Below are 20,500 nucleotides of genomic sequence, written 5' to 3'. Positions count from 1 at the left end.
AGGGGGGTGGTGTGGGTTTGGGATTGGCAGGAGGCCACAGAATAGTCTGTCTGCTGTGGGTGTAAGGGGCTTGGGACAGTCCTGCCCAGTCTCTCCTTGGGGGAGCCTTTGTCTATCTCCCTCTCTGGCCTGTCCCTGTCCCTAGGGTGAGCTGTCCATGTTCACATAGGGCTGTGTCCATGCAGGTATGTGTAGACACACACGTCCCTGGCTACCATCATACTGGGAAATTTAGTACTTGTAGCAGGCGTGTTTTCCTGCTCCTTTGAAATACACCCTGCCCGATGGCTGGGATTGGCTTTGGGCTGTTTTAATTCCTAATTTAGACTGTTTATGTGCTGGGCTGGAGTTTCTGCCTGCCTCTCAGTGCCTCCCTCTTAGCCACCCTCAGATTCCAGCTGTCTGGGGGGTTGCAGGGTGTCAAGGAACTACCTAGGTAGAGGCTGGCCCCTAGCCCCCACCCCTGCTAGCCCTAACTATCTTCACCAGCTCTGCAGGAGTGCCCAGGTTAGTGAGCACTGTCCTCTTCCAGACCTTCTTTCTGAGGGCAGCCTCCCTCCCAGCATGCTCTATGGTTCTTTGGGAAGGGGGTCAGAGGTCATGCTGTGTCCAGGCTGTCCTGCCAACCTGACATCCTGGGTGGAGCCACAGGACAGGGAGCAGAATCTGGCAGCAGTACTGGGTGCATCCAGCTGTCACCTAGGGAGACAGAAACGGAACACAGCATCAGGGAACCCCTCACAGCCACCACTTTTGGCTCCTTTATGGGCTGTAAGGACTGCCTGACGATTGATGGTGGCTGTTTGGTTTTAATTAAGAAATACAATCTGCAAGGACTGGTCTGATGAGGCCCTGGACTGCCTTCCTGGTTGCCATGTCAACAGAGTGAGGGGCTATCACCCCCCATCTCTCTCTGCCCAGCTACCTAGGCTTGTGGGAAGCTACAGGGAGAGGGTAGGGGCCCTTATAAGCAGGACCCACATAACTCGATCCTCTAAGGCAGCAGGGCTTGGGCCTCAGCTACTTAACCTCTCCTTCTGTGTACGCATGTGTGTCTATGGCCACAACTTGTCTATAGAGGACATACAGGAGAGCCAAGAGGGATCTTGCCTGGGGACCGTAGCGCTGCCTGGTGGCCCAGGAACCAAGACTCAGGTGTCCCTGACCCTGAGGAGATAGAGGCACAGACTGAGGGGCTGGTCCTGTGTCCGTCTCAGCCTCTACTGCCAGAATTCCCACAGACCCGAGCAGAGTCTTTCCCATCCTGCCTCCCTCCGGGTCTTCACCTGATCTAGCCCCATCCTGTAGTCAGGGCTGATAGTTCCTCTCTTGGTGGCATTCTGGAACCCTCTACTACCTACCCTATGGAGTATCCTACCCCGTGTCTGCTTTTCCTTGCACAACTCAAATTCTCTCCCCCGGAAGGGTTCCTGGCCTCTATGAGGTGAGACTGGAGTAACTGGGAGAGGAGGGGGCACCCCAGGGTCCAAGGCCAGGGGCATTTAATGGAGCAGGGTGCTGGCTGCAGGTTCCTGTCCATAGAACCAGTGGGTTACAGAGGCCTCTCCATGGACCTTTTTAACCACTCAGCAGTGACATGGGAGCTTCTGGAACTAAAATCTGAATCTTGTGGGGAAGCAGGAAATTTGGTGTGGGGCTAACTCCCCACAGCCTGCAGGGACCCAGAGCCCAGGGAGCCCGTGACCTGACACCTAGCCAGTGCTTGCTTTCCCTGTCTTCCGTCCACTGAGCCCAACTCCGTAGCTGCTGGCCAGCTTGGTCCACACCATCTGTTTTAGGCCGTTCTTACTCGGACAGGCAGAGCCAAGTGTGAGTTCTCCTGAATCCCCTCCACCTCATCCCTGCTTATTCATCAAAATGTGGCTACCTTCTCCTTACTTCACCCTGGCTTTCATATCAGAGGTGGTGGGAAGGATGGCCCACACCTCTAGAAATTTCTCAGGCCATTGTAGGTCCTGCGGTCAGGGAGCCAGTACCACTTAGAGGTGCCTGGGATGGGAAAGGCATCGTTGACATCTAATCATTCCCTGCCCCCGCCCCCCCCCTTGGTGCAGCTGCCTCAGGTCCTGCACCCCTCACACTTGCTGCTTGGCGGGTCCCCTGTCTCTGGGTACAGTTGCTGGGGCTGTCGCTGAGATCATGCCAGAGTGGACAGGGCTGTCTCAGTGGTAAGAGGGGCCACAGGCTAGCCCTGGGTTCTCCCTCACCCATCTTGCCTAGTGGAGCCTAGAGCTGTGTGTAGGGCTAGGATAGCTATCTCATCTTGTGAGAGACCCCTACCCCCCAGGCCATCCTCCCACTGGAGGGTTGGGGGCTCCTGTACTGAGGCTTGGCCTGCCTTTCTGCTGCATGGTGTCAGGATTATACCTGCAGTGTATGTGCCGAGTCTGGAAGCATCAGCTCCTTGGTGTGTGTGGGGGATCCCCAAGATGTGGGAACAGCAGGTAACATCCCTCAATCCGGTGCTCCACACTGCGCTGGCTCCTCATGGGAGCCTGGGGGTTCCCTAATTAAGCAATTTATTATTAAAGCAACCGGCTTCCTTGGAACCTGCTTTCTACCGCTGCCACAGGGACAGACAGGCGGGCATCCCACAGAGGTTGCGCTGGTGGACAGCATGCAACCTGATAATACCCCACTTGGAATTCTTAGCTTGTGTAGCTCACCAGTAGCCCAGACTGATGCTCCCTGTTCCCTTGGGGTCATCTTAGAGCCCAAAGGATGTTTGTGAGACGTATCAACTTAGATCCTGGGGTTAAGCAGAGACCAGAGCCATCAGTTCTGCCCTGGGGTGGTTTGTATAACATCCTAGGAACAGGAAGAGAGAGCCCGGGTGCTAAGTTAAGTGGTTGGTGTCTGGCGGAGGGGGAAGCCCCTGCCTAGAGCAGCATGGAGCCCTCTAGAGATGTTGGGCTGTTGAGCTGGCATAGCTATAGGGCCTCTATTCTGAAGCTGTGGATGGATGGGTGCAGGGGCTCATAGGAACCCTGGCCAGTGGGAAGTGGGGGATCTCTTCTGATACTGAGTGGGGTGCTCAGAAGGCCAGCCAGACAGCTAGAGGAAATGAGAGCACTCTGATACAATGGGGGCACTCAGGTCTGAGCCTGTGCTTTCTGAGATTGAGCCTGCCCTCTAGCCCTTGGTGGTGGCTATGGCTATCTTACTTAGATGTCTCAGGATCCTCCCAGCCTATGCAGCTGCAGGAGGGCCTGTGAGCAGCTGGAGTGAGGTCCTGGTGGTCTATTCTAATGGTGTCTAAAAACTTGGACGTTTAAGGGCTGGAGAGATGGCGCGCTAATGGAGAGCATGTACCGCTCTTACAGAGGACCCAAGTCTCATGCCCACATCTGGTGCTCACAGCCATGTGTAACTCCACATCCGGTGCATAGACCTACACACAGGCACAGATACATGCTCGTACCATTTAAAAATAAATCTTAAACTGGGAAATTTAAAACTCCTGACCGGCCAGTTTGTTTCTAAACACCATTAAAAATAACACCTTGTGTGTTTAACACATTCTTTCATGAAAAATGGCTGTTTTTTTTTTTTTCCCCCAAACACAGAGATTCAGTGGGAGCAGGAACGTGTCGATCTTTGGGGGGGGGGGGGTCTCAGCCACCTGGCTTGATGGAGAATTGTGCCTTGTACAGGAGCAAGGCATGGGAGGAAGGATTTATGCTGTCACGCTGCAGAGAATTCTCTGGTCTTTTTGTAGACTGAGCTCCCCCCATCCTCACCCACTCCCATCGCCCAGGATATGGGCTATGTCTCTGCTTCTGTGTGTTGGGCTGTCTGCCTCACCTTGGGTTTCTGAGGCCATGGAAGAGGCTGGGCACAGTTCCCTTCCACCCTTTGTTAAGTGCTGGACCCTGAGGTGCACATGCTAACTGTGAGGCGCCAAAGAACCATGAGTAACACACTCCCACAGCCAAGTGTAAATTGAGCTTATCCTCCAATTTGCGGGTGTGTGTGTGTGGGTGTCTCCCTGGCTCCCAGGGAGGGGGATAGCACCAGGATTCCCCAGCTGTGGGCAGTCAGAGCCATAGGGCCGGCCAGCCTTGATGGGTTGGAAGCTGGTACGGAGCCAGCCTTATAGGAAGAAGGGATGAGCTTTTTATCAGTTCCCTTGGGAAGGCGAGGCTCTGCATAATACCGCCCTGACCCACCTCTCCCTCCAAGGATAGCCAGCACCACCCAAAGCAGCATCGCACAGCACCTTCTAGAACACGCGGAGGCAGTGCGGCTTGCCACACTGGGAGGGGAGAGATGCCCCATTGTTAGTTTAAAAAAAAAAATGACTCAGACAATTCGCAGAGCTTCCTTTTCCTGCCGGTTTCCAAGAATCCTGCTTCAACATAATGGATCGAGTTATTAGGGGATCGATTGAGACACGGGTGGTTGGACGGGAGCCAGACCCGGCAAATTGGTATGGCACTGGCCAGGAGACTCCCTGGGGTCCTGGTCTGCGGTCGGCAGGCTGCTGGTGGGCAGGCAGGCAGCCAGTGAGAGCTACCTAGTTGCTGGTGGCCACAGGGGAATCGCAGTTCTGTCAGGGTGGTCAGTTCCTGCACTGGGGGCCTGCTGCTGTAGAGAGAGAAGTGGGGATGGAGGGGAGAGAGGTGGTGGGGGTTGGGTTGGGTTGGTGGAGAGAGGGGTGGGTGTGGAGGGGGCGAGAGAGGGAGAGGGTGTACATGCATACACTTCCAAATATGCCTCTTGTGGGTGGTGCTCTAAAGTGTGATCCATTTAAACCAAGGCCTATAGTGCCACGTGATGTAAGTCCCAACTGTGTGTACGGACTCCTCTGTGCGCCCCCCTCCCACTATTGGAGGAAGCAGGAATGCTCTGAGGAGGCCCAGTAGGCTCCCTTTCCCTGCCCCCCCATCTGTTTATAGGTTTGTACTGTGAAGCTCTTGTGTGGGGTGACAGCTTGGGCCCACAGAGCTCCCCACTGATGCCATCATAGGCAGGTAGTGATGCCCCTGAGTGGCCTCAAGGCTCCTTCTCTCACCACTAACTCTCTGAGCCTCGTCCCACATTCGCTTGCTTATCGTGACTTTGTCCTTCACTGTCCCCTGCACCTAGCTTGATGAAGGCCAGCCTCTGTCAGCTCGCTCCCAGGTCCGCGGACCTGCTGCACATCCCTGACGGGCAGTAGGGATTCTGTGATGGATTTTGCTGCTCAGTGGCGGGGAAGACATCCTGAAATGGGCTTTTGAGGCCGAGTTTACCAAAGCAGAACTAGAAGTGGATGTTACTGGGTGTAGTGGCTGACACCAGACTAAAGTCCACTGCGACTTCCCCACTCTCCCCTACTAGGACCCCCCACCCCCACCCACCCCGGGTTCTAATGGCTCTATGGCCCAAGGATGCAAGGTGGGATCAGTCTCTCTGGCGCCAGTAGGTAGGCTGGGCTTAGCTTACTCGGCTGCCTCTCCAGCCAGGAGGACAAGCCAGTGTGAGGAAGGCTTCATGCACAGCGCTTCCCACTTCTCTGTAAATTGGCTGGTATAATGGCTCAGCTGGGTTCTGGGCTTAAAGAATTCCATCCCATTAAACACAGATACCATGCGGTTTGAAATATTTGTGCTGGAGCCGCCCTGACTGTTCTTCAAGCGAGCCGCGTGGCGCTCTAATTAGTGCCTGGCGGGGTAGCCTCCCCTGACTTGGGGTGCACACACATGCTATAGCTGTGATATTTCTGTACTGTCCCATTCTGCCCATGGGTTGGACTGTCCCTTAGTCTAGGCAAGTTGGCCTGGGCCTAGAAGGACAAGTGTCCCTGCAGGGCCTGGCAGGCCTGTATACTGTGAGCACAAGGGTTGTGTATGACTTCATTTTCTGGGGCTGTGGACAAAGAGTGACTGATGGGGGTCACTGATGGCTGCTTAGCTAGGCCCAATTATCAGTGACCTGACCGATGATGTCCCCTGAGAATCAGTATTTCCACCAGGACATGTTATATCTACAGGGACTTTCACATAAATGTTGCAATGGAAGTTGTTACTTCAGGACCCCAGAAGCTGCAAGTCCAAAGATTGTTACAGATGGTGTCTACTTCCTGTGTCCTTACACCATCACGTGATCTGTGCCCTGCTTTCTTCCCATGAGGATCTGCTGCATTTAACAAATGCCCTTTCTTGTGTCCGCACGTCTCAAGTTCTTGGTCCTTGGAGCTAGCCCATATTGTACCTGATAGGGACTGGCCTTCCCAGGGTAACCGACCCTTAGCAGGAGGTGGCCACCTGTCATGGACTGAACGCTTGCTTTCCCTTGAATTCAGCTGTTGAAACATCCTAGTCATGTGTTAAAACTAGACGAGGAGGCCTTTGTGTGTTACGTCACCTGATCTGTGGTGATCAGATGTGCTCGGGAGGGTAAGGGTCCCCAGAGTCAACCTGTGTACAAGATCTCTGATGTTTATGGACACGGGAAATCAGCTGCCTGTGCCTTAAAACCTTCCTTGCCTCACCCAGATCCCAGTTTCCAGACTCCAGACTAAACAACGCATCGTTGCGTGAGAGCCCCTAGTCCCAGCAGGGCTCAACATTTCCCGTTCCACTTTGTGTCAGACTGGGGCCAGGTATGCCTGGAGGCTAGCACTCTCCATAGCGTGTTCTTAACCCTCCACTGGGTCACGATTTGGTTTTGCTTGTTTTTGTTTGTGTGTGTGTGTGTGTGTGTGTGTGTGTGTGTGTGTGTTTCTGAGACAAGGTTTCTCTGTGTAGCTTTGGCTGTTCTGGACTCACTTTGTAGACCAGGCTGACCTTGAACTCACAGCGATCCACCAGCCTCTACCTCCCAAGTGCTGGGATTAAAAAGCGTGTGCCACCATGCTCGGCTTTGGTCACACCTTGAAACAGGCACAAGGGCCATCCTGGCCCAACCAACCTGGCACCTGGGCAGAGTGATCTTGAACTTTAGAAAGGCAGAGCCGCCGCCAACATAGTCGGTGTCTAAATGTCATTCGGGCCTGACGCCCGCCCAGGTAGCAGGATGCCTGGCCTCGGGGAGGAAGCAGCAACCTTGGGAAACCAAGGTCCAGCAAACTTCACTTTGAAATGAGACTTTCCAGGGGTCTGGGCCATCTTTCTTTAAAATGCCATCGCCATTAATAACATGGTTGCTGGTGGAAGGAAGACAAGGCCAAGGCCGAAGATGGTTGGTTCATCCACAGTCTGAGTGGCCTTTGGGATATAGGCCAGGTGCTGTGGAGACTGGGCCAGTGTGGACTTAAGAAAGCTGCCTGAAGCGTGGGGGTCTGTGGTGAGCGTCAGCATAGCTGAGGCCTGCTTAAGGCAGGACATGCCCAAAGGCCCAGAGAGGAGGTACCCAAAGATGACAGAAATGGGAGGCATCACCCAGCTTCGATACCTTCGTGTGTCCATTGAGAGAGGAGGAACCGTCAGACGGATCCAGGCAGTAACAGCTCAGGCAAGGCGTTACCTTTTCACAGGTGGGGTCCAGGAGTTGGGATTCCAGGACTGTGTGTGGGCAGGAGGCCTGGCAGGTCGGGCCTGGGCAGCATCTAACAGCCTGTGTTCAGTGTCTTTCAGCAACCAACTAGGCGTAGGGCTCCTCAGGAGAGAAGGCGCCAACCTCACTACCAGTCTCTGGGGCTCGAAGGTTCTAGATGTTGTCCACTGGGGTGTATGTAAGCCTCCAACTAGGCCTTGGGTTCCACATCATGGTCTGGCCGTAGCCTCAGTACAGAGCTCCCAGTACACCAGCAGCTCAAGAGGCCCTGTTTCATCGCACACTGAGATCTGGGATCTTGTATGTAGGTGCCTACAAAGGGTGAGTGGCCAGGGCGTCCTAGGCCCAAGAGGCTTTTGAACCTGGCAGGCTGGCAGGACCTGTGAACACAGCAACTGCTCTCCACCCTGATGTAAAGTCCAGTTACTAAAGTGTGGTCCACTGTTCTCCCCAGTGCTTTTAGGGTTGCAGGGACATGGATGATAGGGGTAGGATGGGCTTGGGGCCCAGGGAGAGGCAGAGCAGTATTTCTCTGAGGGTGTGGGAGCCGAAAACTGGAGAGGGGTTTGTTCCGGGCTGGGAGGGCAGGCTCGTGGTAGGTATTGCTATGAGGTCTCCCTTTTAAATAAATACCCAGTTGCCAGGCAACGCTGGTGGGGATAGCCAGGCTTTGCATAGATGGATTGGGGTGTGGGGAGAGGACCTGGTTGGAACACAGCCTGCTGCAGGGCTCCTGGTTTCCCATGGATGCCAGCCGTCATGCCACAAGGTGCCCTACCTGTATGTCTGGGGACCCAGCACCCATGTCGTCACAGATTTGTGTCTGCAACAGCCCGCACACATACCTCAGGCCACAAGGGTAAGCTGGGTTTTCACATTAAGGTGGGTGCGATGGTGTCCCTAGCAGTATATAGAGAAGAGCGGGGACTCAGTCACCTGCCCCGGGGAGGCGAGGCCTACCCAGGGAGGCTCCTGCCCCTAGCCAGCAGAGGGGGAGTCAAGCAACTACCCCCATGGAATACTTAGCCTCTCCATCTCTTGAGGAACAGATAAAAGTCTTTTGACCCTCAGAGAGATAGAGTACAGCCTGTGTGTAAGCATATGGTGGGGAAATGAGAAGAGGCGTGGCTTAGGGGGCTTTGCTGGCAGGAATGGCTCCTCTCGGTATAACTTTCTTCATCCTCTGTGGAGCTGGGTAAGGCAGCAGGGGTACAGGACTGGAGCAGAGTCCTGGACAGGGCAACCTGGGCGGACAGGGACAAAGATGCATACCAAAGAGACATCCTGTGATCCTTTCCTCGAGCCTCTTCTCAGCCTCCAGGCCCAAACACCATAGGGTTCCACAGCTACAACAGTCAGTTCTGGGTCCCAAAGAAGGGCCCTGCTCTGCACCCTCCGAGACCAGCCACTGTCCTTAACTGCCTAGCCACGGAGAACAGAAACCACCTGGGGCCCCCATCCAGATGGGCTCATCGCAGTTCTCCTACAGAAAGGAACCAGACTCTGGGGGGGGGGGGGGGGGAGGGGAAGAGGACCAGGCCATGTTCCCATGGAAGGAGTGTCCAATCCCCTGGGGTCACTAATTTGAGCTGCAGGCAGCTGTGCAGCGAGGCCCAGGCAGTTATTTCTGGCCCAGAGAATTCCAGCAGAGCGGTCCCTGAAAGCCCATCCCTGTGGGCCAGCAGTCTTCTTTCCCAGGAATCACCTGGCTCTGTTTCTTTTGTCTACTTTCCATCCTTCCCTTCCGGGACCATTGGAGTGGGGTGTGCAGGATGCTTTTGGGGGCCCCAGATGGGCAGAGGTCAAGCTAGGCTCTCTCACCTCCACCTAGGATAAAACTGGTAGCCCTGAGGGTTAGTTGGGGGGGGGGGGGCGGGCGCAGGACTGTCAAAGGAGCAGCTGGGGGGAGGGGCAGTCACTATGACTGGTGTTCATGAGGATCAACCAGAAGAGTCTGAAAATATGGGCAACAACAGCCTTGGCCTGACTCCCCTTCCAAGCAGCACCCCCCGTGGTGTTTGTCGGAGTTGCATGCTCCCGCAAAGTTGGCTGGCAAGGTCTGGGTGAGCTTTCTCGCCTACACAGGCCTGCCTTCCTGCAGGCACAGGGACTAGAGGGGTGGGATCAGGCACTTTTCCACTCAATTATCCCTTGAAAAGATCCCGAATCAAGCTCTTTATTAAGAGCTAAGCAGAGACATTAGCGCACTTTCTAATTAGCATGGCTTTAAAAACTGCACAATTAGAGCCATTGGCATGTGCTCAGCCAGGCTCCACAGTGTCAGTCTCTGAGAATAGGGGGACTTGGCCTGGGAAGACCTGGGAGTCCTGCCTTTCCTTGAATACCTCATGGGGTATGTGTACATGTACAGTACAGTAGGACAGATAGTAGTATACATGTGGGCATATGGGTACGTGGTTGATACCCAAGCCGGGCTCTGAGTGCCTTCACTGTTCCAGCTTGCCCCTGTGGCCGACCAGACACACGCTTTAGCTAGGGCCAGAGCAATGAGCTGGGGGTGGAGCTGCAGTGCGTTGCCCAGGCCTTAGGGAGCCTCAGCTCACCATGGTTGTTAATAATCAGAGTGCTTCACAGATCACAGGGGGGAGGATGAGGATGAGATAGAATGTTCTGGCTCCCCGTTTGAGGGGCTATAGTGGGGAGTGGCTCCCACACCCTGGCTTCAGGACGAAATATTCTCCCACAGACAGCCTGTTCCCCCCCCCCCCCCCCCCCTTCCCCTGGGTGACCCCGAGCCGAGCAGGCAGCCGGAGAACAAACAGCTCCATGTTTGGTCGCTGCCCTCACTCCCCATCCCCACCCCCAGCCCCAGCTCGGCCCAGCCTGCCGTGAGTCACGCAGGCCTAGGCCCAGGCTCCCAGGCCATGTTCCCTGGGCCAGGCCATGGGGGTGGGGATAAAGGAAAAAGGGTCTAGTAGAGAGTGAACCTGAGAGCAGGTTCCATAAGGCATGGGGGAGGGGGAGACTTAGGTCAGTGATAGGAGAACAGGGCCAACATCCCACACCTCACCCCCCACCACCCCCCAAGACTCTGAGCCCTGGATCAACTACTCTGTCACCTATCTCTAGGGCAAACTCTGAGCCTCGTGGAGCTAGTGTTAACCTTCGGGTAACTGTCACAGGCCGATGGCTAGCATTACTGAGTCCTGAGCATCTGTCGCGACGCCACTTGCCTCAACTCTGGATGCCTTCCTGGCCTCTGGTGCTGAGGGAGGAGGGAGGTCTGAGAGACCCAGACCCAGGTGACCTTAGCTAGCTGCTGCACTCGGCCCCCTACTTGGGAGGAGAGGACTAGGCGGAGGTACAATTGGTCCTGTGGTAGCTGGGACAGATCTGCACACAGCACTGAACAGTCCACTGGCCCAGGTCCAGGATGTAATGAGGGGTGGGGATGTCTCTCAAGGAGGGGCCAGGGATGCCAGTGTTTCCTGTGTGGGATCACTATGACGACCCCAACAGGACCACCTTGTCCTGACCCCTCCTGTCATCCCTGTCTTTCTTCCCAAATCCCAAACATTCTCCCCTCTTAAGACCGATAGTACAGCACAGGGATGGGTGGCTGAGCTGGGCCAGGGCTAATGGAAGCCTTTGGAGATGGAGCTGGGCTGGGGATCCCCTCCGCCTTTGCCCTAATTGGGTCTCCGGGTTCTTCCTCACCTTGTTATCAGCTTGTCGGCATGGCAACCGCCTCAGGGAAGAAAGAGAAACCTCCTTCAATCAGCACATCCTGCAGAGTGAGTACTCCGCCCCCAGACCTCACAGGAGACCAGGACAAATGCCCACAGAGACTCCCTGGGTACTGACTGACCTGTGAGGGGAGGGGGCGGGGCTTGGGATTTCTGCCACCCCTTCTTACCGAGGAAGGAAGACATGGAGACCCAGAGGTCTGGGGACTGGCTTCGGTTGCCAGTCCTCACACAGAGGTCATGCCTGGAGGATCTGACCACACCCAGACATCTGGAAGCCCCCGTGTGCCGGTTCAGGCTCCCCAAGGGAAAGGAATGGCAGACCCCACCTTGTCTGACTTGTGAGGTACCTGGATTATCAGGGCCAGCTTTGGCGTTCCTTCCACGGTCACATTTGACCTCAGCCACGGTGCACCGTCCAGGGAGAGCCAGTCCCTCTGTGCATCACCCTGTCACAGAGGAGCATGTAAGGGTGGCAGAACCTACTTAGCCCATATAGCTAGCGCCCCCTCATGTTCTACTTGGTGGCTGGCTGCTTGCCTGCCCTTCAGAGCATCTTCCCAGAGCCTGCTGATTAGAGTGAACCCAGACAGGGCCCTGTGCATCAGTAGAGGCTCCTGCGGTCACTTGCTCAGGCTCCATCCATAATAACTTGCAGAGTTCCTGGGAGGACCACCCTACAGGCGAGAGAGATCATCGTAGGGAGTGGCAAAGGCCTGGATCCCTGGGACACCCAGGGCATTGAGGCCACACCGGGCCCTGGTTCAGATTATGTGTCCAGGGAACTGGGAAGCCGTGGCAGGGTGCTGAGCCGATGCTTTGTTTTAGAGGCAGCTCAGATTGAGGGGTGGTGTCATGACAGGAAGACAGATCTGGAGCTCTTGGAGGGATGTTTCTGGGTTGCAATGGTCTGTGAGAGATGGCGCTGTGGGTGCCCAGTTATTTGGGGTTGAAAGTGGGACGTAAGGTTTTGAGGAGTGGGTGGTGGTAGACCCCAGTCCCTGGGGTGAAGGGCACAGCCCAAGGAGGATGAGGAAAAGGTGCATGAGTGCTTCAGTCCCCAGAATTGGAGATTTCATCAGGGTAAGGAGGCACAGCAGTTTGCATGTACAGTTGTCCCGAAGGGTGCCATCCTCCAGTGGATGACTTCTTATCTCTCTTTGGAGACTCCTAAGATCTTTGAACACCTTGCTTGAGACATGCCCACTGCCACAGAGTGGTCACTACCTAGTTAATGGCCTTCAGCTGGCCGGGGGACCTATATGGCCACACCCATCCCATGTGAACCAAACACTTGGGCTGTACCTGGTCTCAGGCCATGCTGGCTGCAAAGTGGGTGCTGGCAGGGACTGGTGGAAAACTGGCTTTCACACAGCAGTCGTGGCCCTGGCCCTCCCATACTGGCTCCCTCTACTCCTGATCCATCATCTCTGCCCAGGGGACATGTCCCAGACCCTTCAGGGCTCCCAGAGTTCTAGGAACAGAAGATCTGCTCGAGGCATAGATAATGAGGGGCCATGGAGGCCAATAAACATGGAGCCTGGAGCCCCTCACTCCACCCAGGTATGACTGAGCTGGCAGCCCAGAGCAGATGTGCCTCAGTACCCTTTTTATCTCTTTGTCTTGACAGCTCATGACCTGGCCCCTGGAGAGGCCCAGGTGAGGTCTCCTTGCCACCTGCCAACTGGAGGTTGCCATGGCCTTCCATTTCAGGAGCCCGGCACTCCTTGTTCAAGTCCCAACATTTACACAAGTGGAGGCAGTACCTAGGTGTGACTAGATGTGACTGTGGTCAGGCGAAGGGAGCTAAAACTGAGAGACTATTTCTGGCCCCCCCGCCCCCGTCTCCCGCCTTGTGCTCATGGGTGAAGGGTGGCCCCACTCTACATGCATGTAGGGAGTGCGCATCCTAGAGGGACAGTTTTGCTTGCGACATTTTCCACAGACATGGCTGTGAGCCAGCCACAACTTGCCGTTACCCCTTCTCTGCCTGCCCCATGTCATAGTGTCCTAATTCATACAACAGCAGCATTCAAACAAACAAACAAACAAACCAAAACAACAACAAAAAACCGGGCCATGGGCTACATACTGTGTGCATGGCGAACCATGTTCCCTTAACAGAAGTTCTGTTGTTTTGGCTTCTTTTCAATACAGGAAGCCTTGATGCTTGGGGCAGAAGCCCTTGGGCCTCTTTTAGCACTGTGGTTGTGTAGACTTCAGGGGGAGTTGCCCATCCTGATCCCATTGCCATAGAGAGAAGGGCCAGGAAGGTAGAGGCTCGGGAAGGCCACGGTGGGGGGAGGGGTTGGATGTTTCTTGGGTAGCCACCTACTGTCCACTAAGTGCCGGGCATCGCAGCTTACCTGCCCAGGAGGATTACTTCATGTGGGACTTAAAGCCGGCATTCTGCCAAGCAGGCAGAGGAAGACAGCTTCCATGAAGTGTATGAGGACTCGTTGGCAGACTCACCTCCTCACTGGGCTGGGCTGCACTGACCTATAGAGGACAGTCCTTCACCATGAATAAACATGTTCCTTTCTTCTCGAACAAATTGGAAACATAAGGTTGAGTGCTCCTGAGAGCAGAGCAGCAGGAGGGGCAGCAGTGGGGATGCTGTGTGGGCTTCATACTGCAGAGTGACAGGGAAGGAAGTCCCAGACCCCAAGGATAAGAAGGGCTCTATAAAACCGGGGCCCCTGCAGAGGGAAGCCCAGACCCCCGCTAAGGCAGGAAGCATAGGGCCTTGAGTGTGGCGCTGACCTCTGACCTCTCTTCCTGTAGTAGCCCTCCAGCCTTCCACCCCTCCTACCCAGCCTCTCGCACGCACACACGCATGCACGCAAGCCAAGCTGTTATGCATCTGGCCCTAATGGAGCTTAGCTGGCTGTGCAGATTGCTCTGGGGGCTGGCAGGCGGGGCTGGAGAAGCTCAAAGCTAATCCTCTGATCTCATGCACCGCCTAGCAGGGAGCCCTGGCTGGAATCCTGAGCCCTTGTCTTGTTTGAGGGCTACCCTGGACAGTGGAGGCCTGGCAGCAGCCATACCTAGAAACTCCTGACCCTCACCCCAGCTAGCATGGCCACACTACCTATTTGTATGGGAGTGTGGGACTCTGGGACCTTGGCTACCTCACTGGGTTAGGTACTGCAGACCTCACTGCTGCCACTGCGCTGCCCTTTCTGTGGTGGCACCCTTCCCTGGTCCCCGTTGTTCAGGTGATAGTCAGAGACCCTGTCCAGTGGCTGAGCACATGTCAGGACTTATAGCCCTGCTGTTGCTGTACCAGAAGGTTCTGCATATATCCAAGTCTTGTGACAGATAGAGAAACTGAGACCCAAAGAGGGGCAGTCATAGTAGAATCGGGGCAGATCTGTCCCCCCCCCCCGACCTCTAGTCCAGACATGAGTGACTAGGGTGGGGTGAGGGGGACTCTAAGTCAACAGACATGGGGGCTGTGCCAAGCTGGGCGTTAGTGAAGACTGGTGTCTGAGGGCACAGGATCACGCTGGGTCATACCATCCTGTATCATGCAGTTCCACCCTGAGGAGCTGTGTCCCATCTGAAGAGCCAGCTGGGACTATCACCCATGGAGAGCCAACAGCTTGTTAGATTAACTCTTAACCCGACGGACCTCAGTGGCATCATAGACGTGACAGTGGCCACCCAACCAGCAGGTTCCTGTAGCTTCCTCACCTCTGCTAGGACAAGGATCGTAACAAGTTTGCCACCTTTCTCAACGTGCCGCTGGGTGTTGTGTGTTGTCTTCCTGGTTCCCTTTGAGTGAAGAAGGGCAGATCCAAGATGTGTTTCCGAACAGCCACTCTGCTTCAGTGAGGGACACATGCCCTACCCGCCCCGCCTCCCTGGTCTGTAGCCCCTCCCCAGCCCAGCCTGATGCTCACCCTGGGACAGGCCCCAGGTGGGACAGCTGCTTCAGCACCATGGACAGCAGCCACCACCAAGGCCTCTATCAGGTTTACATTAGACTGCATTTGGGGTTTTTTATTTGGGGTACATTGGAGACCACCCAGCTGTGACCTGAGGACCCTTGTGTGGACTCTGTCATAGGCCCCATGTGGGTAGCCTGTGTTCCAATACCCCCAGGATGGCTATGTTCATAGCAGACAGCCTGGAGATCCTAGAGAAGGCTTCTTTACCTAGTGTTCTGAAAGTTCCATGGCAGGACCCTCCCTTTGCTGGATGCTGTCGGGATGCTGGCCCCGCAGCGCAGTGTAGATGAGAAGGCAGTTGAGCCCCTCCAAAGTACACAGACTTAGACAGAGGTGGCCAGGCAGAGAGTGGGAGTGTGTGTGCTTGGAATCTGGCGTGGGGGCCAACAGGGTAGTTAGTAGGTACTATGTTTCATGGTCTCTAACCACGAGGACCCTGCCATCAGGGGCGTGTTTCCTGGGACCCCCTTGTTCAGCCTCTCTCTTGGCCTGCTTCTCAGATCTTTGCTGCTTGTTAAGTCTCAGAAGCTAGGTGGGTTTTTGCTGTCTGAGTGAGACACCCCCACACACACCCGCCTCCACCCCGGAGGGATCCGATTAGTCCACTTGGCTGGCTTCAGGCCCTGGACTGTAGCAGCACCACCTCCTGCCCACATACCCGTTTGGTTTCCTCTAACCCCCATGGAAATTGATTCTAATTTGTAGAAGTCAGTTCAAAGCCTGCAGGAATTTTAATTAAACCCAGAAAATCTATCTGTTGTAATTAAGCTTCTGGAAGTCACCAGGCTCCACATGACGTGACCAGTTGGGGCCTCCTGTCCTTGGTTGCCTGCAACATGGCCAGGGGGGAGTGTGACACGTGAGGTGTGTCCTTGTTGCTGTAGGAAGCTGAAAGGTTCCCCGCTTAGGGAGGCACCGGGTCTAGGCCTGGAATAGATCAACTCTGGGCTCTGGGCCTCATCTCCCCCTTGCAAATTTCCCCTGCTCCAAAGATGCCCATGCTTGCCTCCTGTCCAGAAGCATCACTCACTCACTCACTCACTCACTCACTCACTCACTCAGGGAGGCCACTCCGGCCTTGGTATCAGTCTTGGCAGTAGCTATGTGGGGCGGTGACAGCTGGGGGCCTGGGATTGCATAGTAGGCTGACTGAAAGTTCTAGAGACAGTCCAGCTTCAGGAGAGCACAGCACATCTCAGGCTTTCTCAGAGGATCTGTGAGTTGGTGACTGTGGGCTAAGCCTGAGAGAAACCAAATGCTGGGCAAAGAAGTTAAGAAGCAGTCTTCAGTCCTGGGCAGGCCTCTCAGCCGAGATTCTGAAGTCTGAGTGAGTGCGGGTAGCCAGGGTGAGCTAGAAAGCCTGTCTCCACCGATGGCCCTTTCCAGGAATGGGGCAGGCAGAGCTCAGAGTGGTCCCAGTAGCAGGGTCTAGTACTTTAAAGAGAGGGACACCCAACCTCTCCACTAGTAGGCAGGCTTGGAAGGCCTGGAGGCCATGTACGTTAGTCTGGTCTGATTATATGCCCTACTGGTGACCTTCCATGGCCAGTATAACGGGGTGCTCCTATCCCTCACAGCTTTGTGCTTCCTCCCCAAGCCTGCTCTTCCTAGCCCAGAGGAGTACCCCCTCAGCTTGGAAATTAAAATCTACCAATCAGCTGCCTGAGGATGCCCACTCCGAACCACAGGAAGGCCAGCCTAAATTACCCACCGCCCATCACCTTTTGTCTACCCAGGTGGAAAATAGCACAGAGTGGTGTGAGTGAGCTTGGCAAAGCTGGGGATTGCCAGCGTGGGGTGTGCAGAAGCCACTTGGAGCCACAGGCTCGTGGCCAGATGTGGACAAGCATGGGGTGGGAGGGGGGAACGGTGAGAACTCCACAGTCTTATGGCCCAGGAGCACTGTGTTGCTGTCGGAGGCAGGCCAGTGCTGCGCTAGCAGGAGGCTGATTTCTGTTTTCCGCAGCCCCATTATGGCAGAGGCGCTTGTTACTGCTGAACCCATTAAGTGTAATTATGACGCTCTCAGCAGGAGCATGTAATTACATTGGTGGCTTGGCACCACAGAGCACACCGCCTGTGTGGGCTAGGGGGCCCAGCTCTGTAAGTACAGGAGGGGGTCAGGGTCAGGACTATAAGAAGGGCATTCAGAAAATGGCCTGGCCCTTCTTCATCCCTTGCTCCCAGGTAGCCCCAAGGGTAGCAGGTAGTACAGCCCTGCCCTTCATAAGGATGTCTCTCATCTTATTCTGTTCCTATACCTCTGACAGGTTGCTTTGGCTGGTACTGGACCTGTGCGTTGTGGCCACAGACCCCCACCAACGCGCCAGCCTGTGTCCCCATACTAAGCTGATAGGGTTATTGTTTAGGAGTGGACACATGCTGGGTGGAGCTCTGCGTTCCTGTCCTCGTGGGCACCCATGCAGACTTAGAGGCGCATGACCTGCTGAAGGTCACCTTCAGGAACTTTCGTCTTTCCCTACCATAGGTTCTTACGTTCCTGTGTCCTCCCAGCTGTCCTCGGGCCTTTCTCCCGGTATAGTTTGACCCTGACTCAGGCTGCCAGGCTCCAATGTGTTTGATGTCCTATTCTAGGCCCTCAGGTGTGACACCACTGGCCCACTGCACTATTTCCAGGGCTGGCTCAGTATGAAGCAGGGTCAGGGGCAGTGACTACTTGGAATTAGCTACTTGGAGCGCTTGGCTAGCCATAGGGGCCAGCATGGTGCCATGGCGCCACCTGGTGGTCATGTTCTGGTGTTATCTATACTGTGGACTTGGGGCTGAGCCCTGCCACGCAGCTCACTGCATACTGGTGAGAGGGAGCACCTGGGAGGAGGCAGAGGGGGGCTGTCTGCTACGCTTAGCCCTTAACGCACAGCCCGCAGGTGGTTCGAGCACATCAGCATGCTGGTCATCATGCTGAACTGCGTGACGCTTGGCATGTTCCGGCCCTGCGAGGATGTTGAGTGCCGCTCAGAACGGTGCAGCATCTTGGAGGTAGGTGTCAAGGGCTGTGAGGAGAACCAGGCGGGTACCAGGTGTGCCCTGGTCCCTCATGCGTGACCCTCCTCCCCTCCAGGCCTTTGATGACTTCATCTTTGCCTTCTTTGCTGTGGAGATGGTAATCAAGATGGTGGCTTTGGGGCTGTTTGGGCAGAAATGCTACCTGGGTGACACCTGGAACAGGCTGGACTTCTTCATTGTCATGGCGGGGTATGCTTGAGAATCCTAGGACCAACCTCAGGCCTGAGACCTGAGAGGGCTTCGGGTAGGATGCACATGTTGATGGCCCCTGAGGGGCGGTGGGTGACAGTGATAGGAGACATGGGCCTCTGAGCTCTACCCTCCCTGAGCATCCCTGCTTCCTCCACCCCAGCATGATGGAGTACTCTCTGGACGGACACAACGTGAGCCTCTCTGCCATCCGCACAGTGCGTGTGCTGCGGCCCCTCCGCGCCATCAACCGGGTCCCGAGTAAGTGTCACTCCTGCCCTGAATGTTCTGCTGGCCCTCCTGTTTTTACCTACGTAGCAGCAGACTTGGCGCGTCTAGGGTAGCCCCAGGTGGGATATGATGGAGACTCCCAGTGCCTAGTGCTCTGAGCCTTGGACTCCTCGTTTGCATAGCATCTGGGGCGAGAGTCTGGGCTGAAAAGGTTTCCCGGCTACATCATGGTCCAGTGGGCCTGACACAGGTGGAGGCACACACATGTAAGAGTCTGGGCTTTGGGGGGTACTCTGCACCCCACTGCCCATTCCTCCCATACAAGGGAGCTGAACTTGGGGGCTCTGGGACAAGGCGGGACCCATTGCATGCTCCCACTACACACAGAGAAGACTTGCAGGAAGTCATGTGGCTGCTCTTGGGAAGTGGCCTGTTCAGATGCCAATCATCTGTCTGTGTCTCCAGATAGTTTCAGTGTTTTCTCAGTAGCTGAATTCAGATGTCCAGTCTTGAGTGTGGAGTATGCAACACCCATGGAACTGTGAAAAGTATGTATGCACATTTGTGAACAGATGTGGTTCCTAGGTCCACCTAGGCACACTCACACACCTTTTCAGCTGCCTCAACACTCAGCCTTCCAGCTACCTGCCTGGCCATGACTTCTGGGATCAGATAGGATTCAAATGCTGGGTGACATTGGGCAAGTTACCAAACCTCTCTGAGCTCTAGGTTCCCTTTGTAATACTGGAGGACAGCAGAGAGTGTGAGGTGAGCGGACGCATGTGTGGTTCTGATTGAGGGCTCTGCCTAGCACCCTGTGTGCTCAGTCTACCCAGCAACCCGCACACCTGGTCGACCTATGTGCTGGAGCAAAGATGAAACCTAGGTCTGCTCCCATCCAAAGTATTTGCTGTTTGAGTTAAATGTCCAGGTGATTTGAAATTTTTTTAATGATATGGAGAGGTTTATTACATGAGCATGGGGGGATAGAAAGAAGTGGAGCGCCCGAGATAGAAAGAGAGAGACAGAGACAGAAACAGAGGAAAAAAGAAGAAGAAGGTGAGAGAGACAGGGATGTGATTTGAATTCTTTCCCAGACAGGACCATGTCTTCCTCACAACAACCCTGGCTTCCTCAGGGCTGTCGGGCTGCTTACCTTGGGTCTGCTCTGACCCGTAGATCATGTGACCTGGGGGTTGTCTGAGCTTATGACCCAGTTGGTTGTTGTTGGCCATATGAGACATTTCCCCTCCAAGTGGAAATGTTGTTTGTGCCTCTATCAGCTTGGACTCCCCTGTGACCTGAGGGTCCCCATTCCATGGCTGCCCCCCTCGAGAATGCTCAAAGCTCTGGTTCCACTTCTGTCCTGTTGTGTGGCCCAGTGCTCTGCCGACAGCCTTGGCTGGCCCCGTGCAGATTTTGACGTGTGTTCTTTTAATGTCCTGAAGGGGCAGACCCAGGATGAGGCCAGGGACCCTTGGGCCTCTGTTGACCCACTTCCTAGATTTGTTCAAGTTCATGCACCACCCAGGAAAAAGAACTTCAAAGTTGCTTTGCGAGGCTGTACCCATCCATGCCTTACCCGTAACAGGGCCCCAATGCGGGTCCGCTCTTGCATTGGAAATAGAGAAAGTCCTTCCTGCACCAGATCTGCAAAGCCCAGGGTGCCAGGGTCCCCACAGAAGCTGCCTGGGCCTTCTTACTGGTCCACCAAGGTCCTGGAGATGCTGCGTGAGGAGGTGGAGCAGGGACAGGTTTGCCCTGGCTGTCTGGGGCTGCAGCCTGACTCCTCAGGCCTTCCCTGTCCCTAGCCTCTGCACAAAGATGGCCTTGATAAGGATTTGTGAGCAGTTGGGCGGGGCTTGAGGAGAGGTAGCCCCAGGACCCTCTGCC

General features: G+C 55.2%; 1 protein-coding gene across 1 annotated transcript; it reads left to right on the top strand.

Moving 5' to 3' along the window:
* The first annotated feature begins 18,050 nt into the window (after window positions 1-18,050).
* LOC127208632 (voltage-dependent T-type calcium channel subunit alpha-1H-like) lies at window positions 18,051-18,720 on the top strand. The gene is made up of 3 exons (XM_051168122.1): window positions 18,051-18,160; window positions 18,243-18,376; window positions 18,540-18,720. Exons 1-3 carry the CDS (start codon window positions 18,068-18,070, stop codon window positions 18,718-18,720), a joined length of 408 nt encoding a protein of 135 aa, XP_051024079.1. The 5' UTR covers window positions 18,051-18,067.
* Window positions 18,721-20,500: the final 1,780 nt, after the last annotated feature.

This window comes from Acomys russatus, chromosome 25 (assembly GCF_903995435.1).
Source record: "Acomys russatus chromosome 25, mAcoRus1.1, whole genome shotgun sequence".
In the NCBI taxonomy this organism is placed as follows: Eukaryota; Metazoa; Chordata; class Mammalia; order Rodentia; family Muridae; genus Acomys; species Acomys russatus.
The sequence above is the reverse complement of the archived record's forward strand: the minus strand, read 5'-3'. Positions and strand labels throughout refer to the sequence as shown.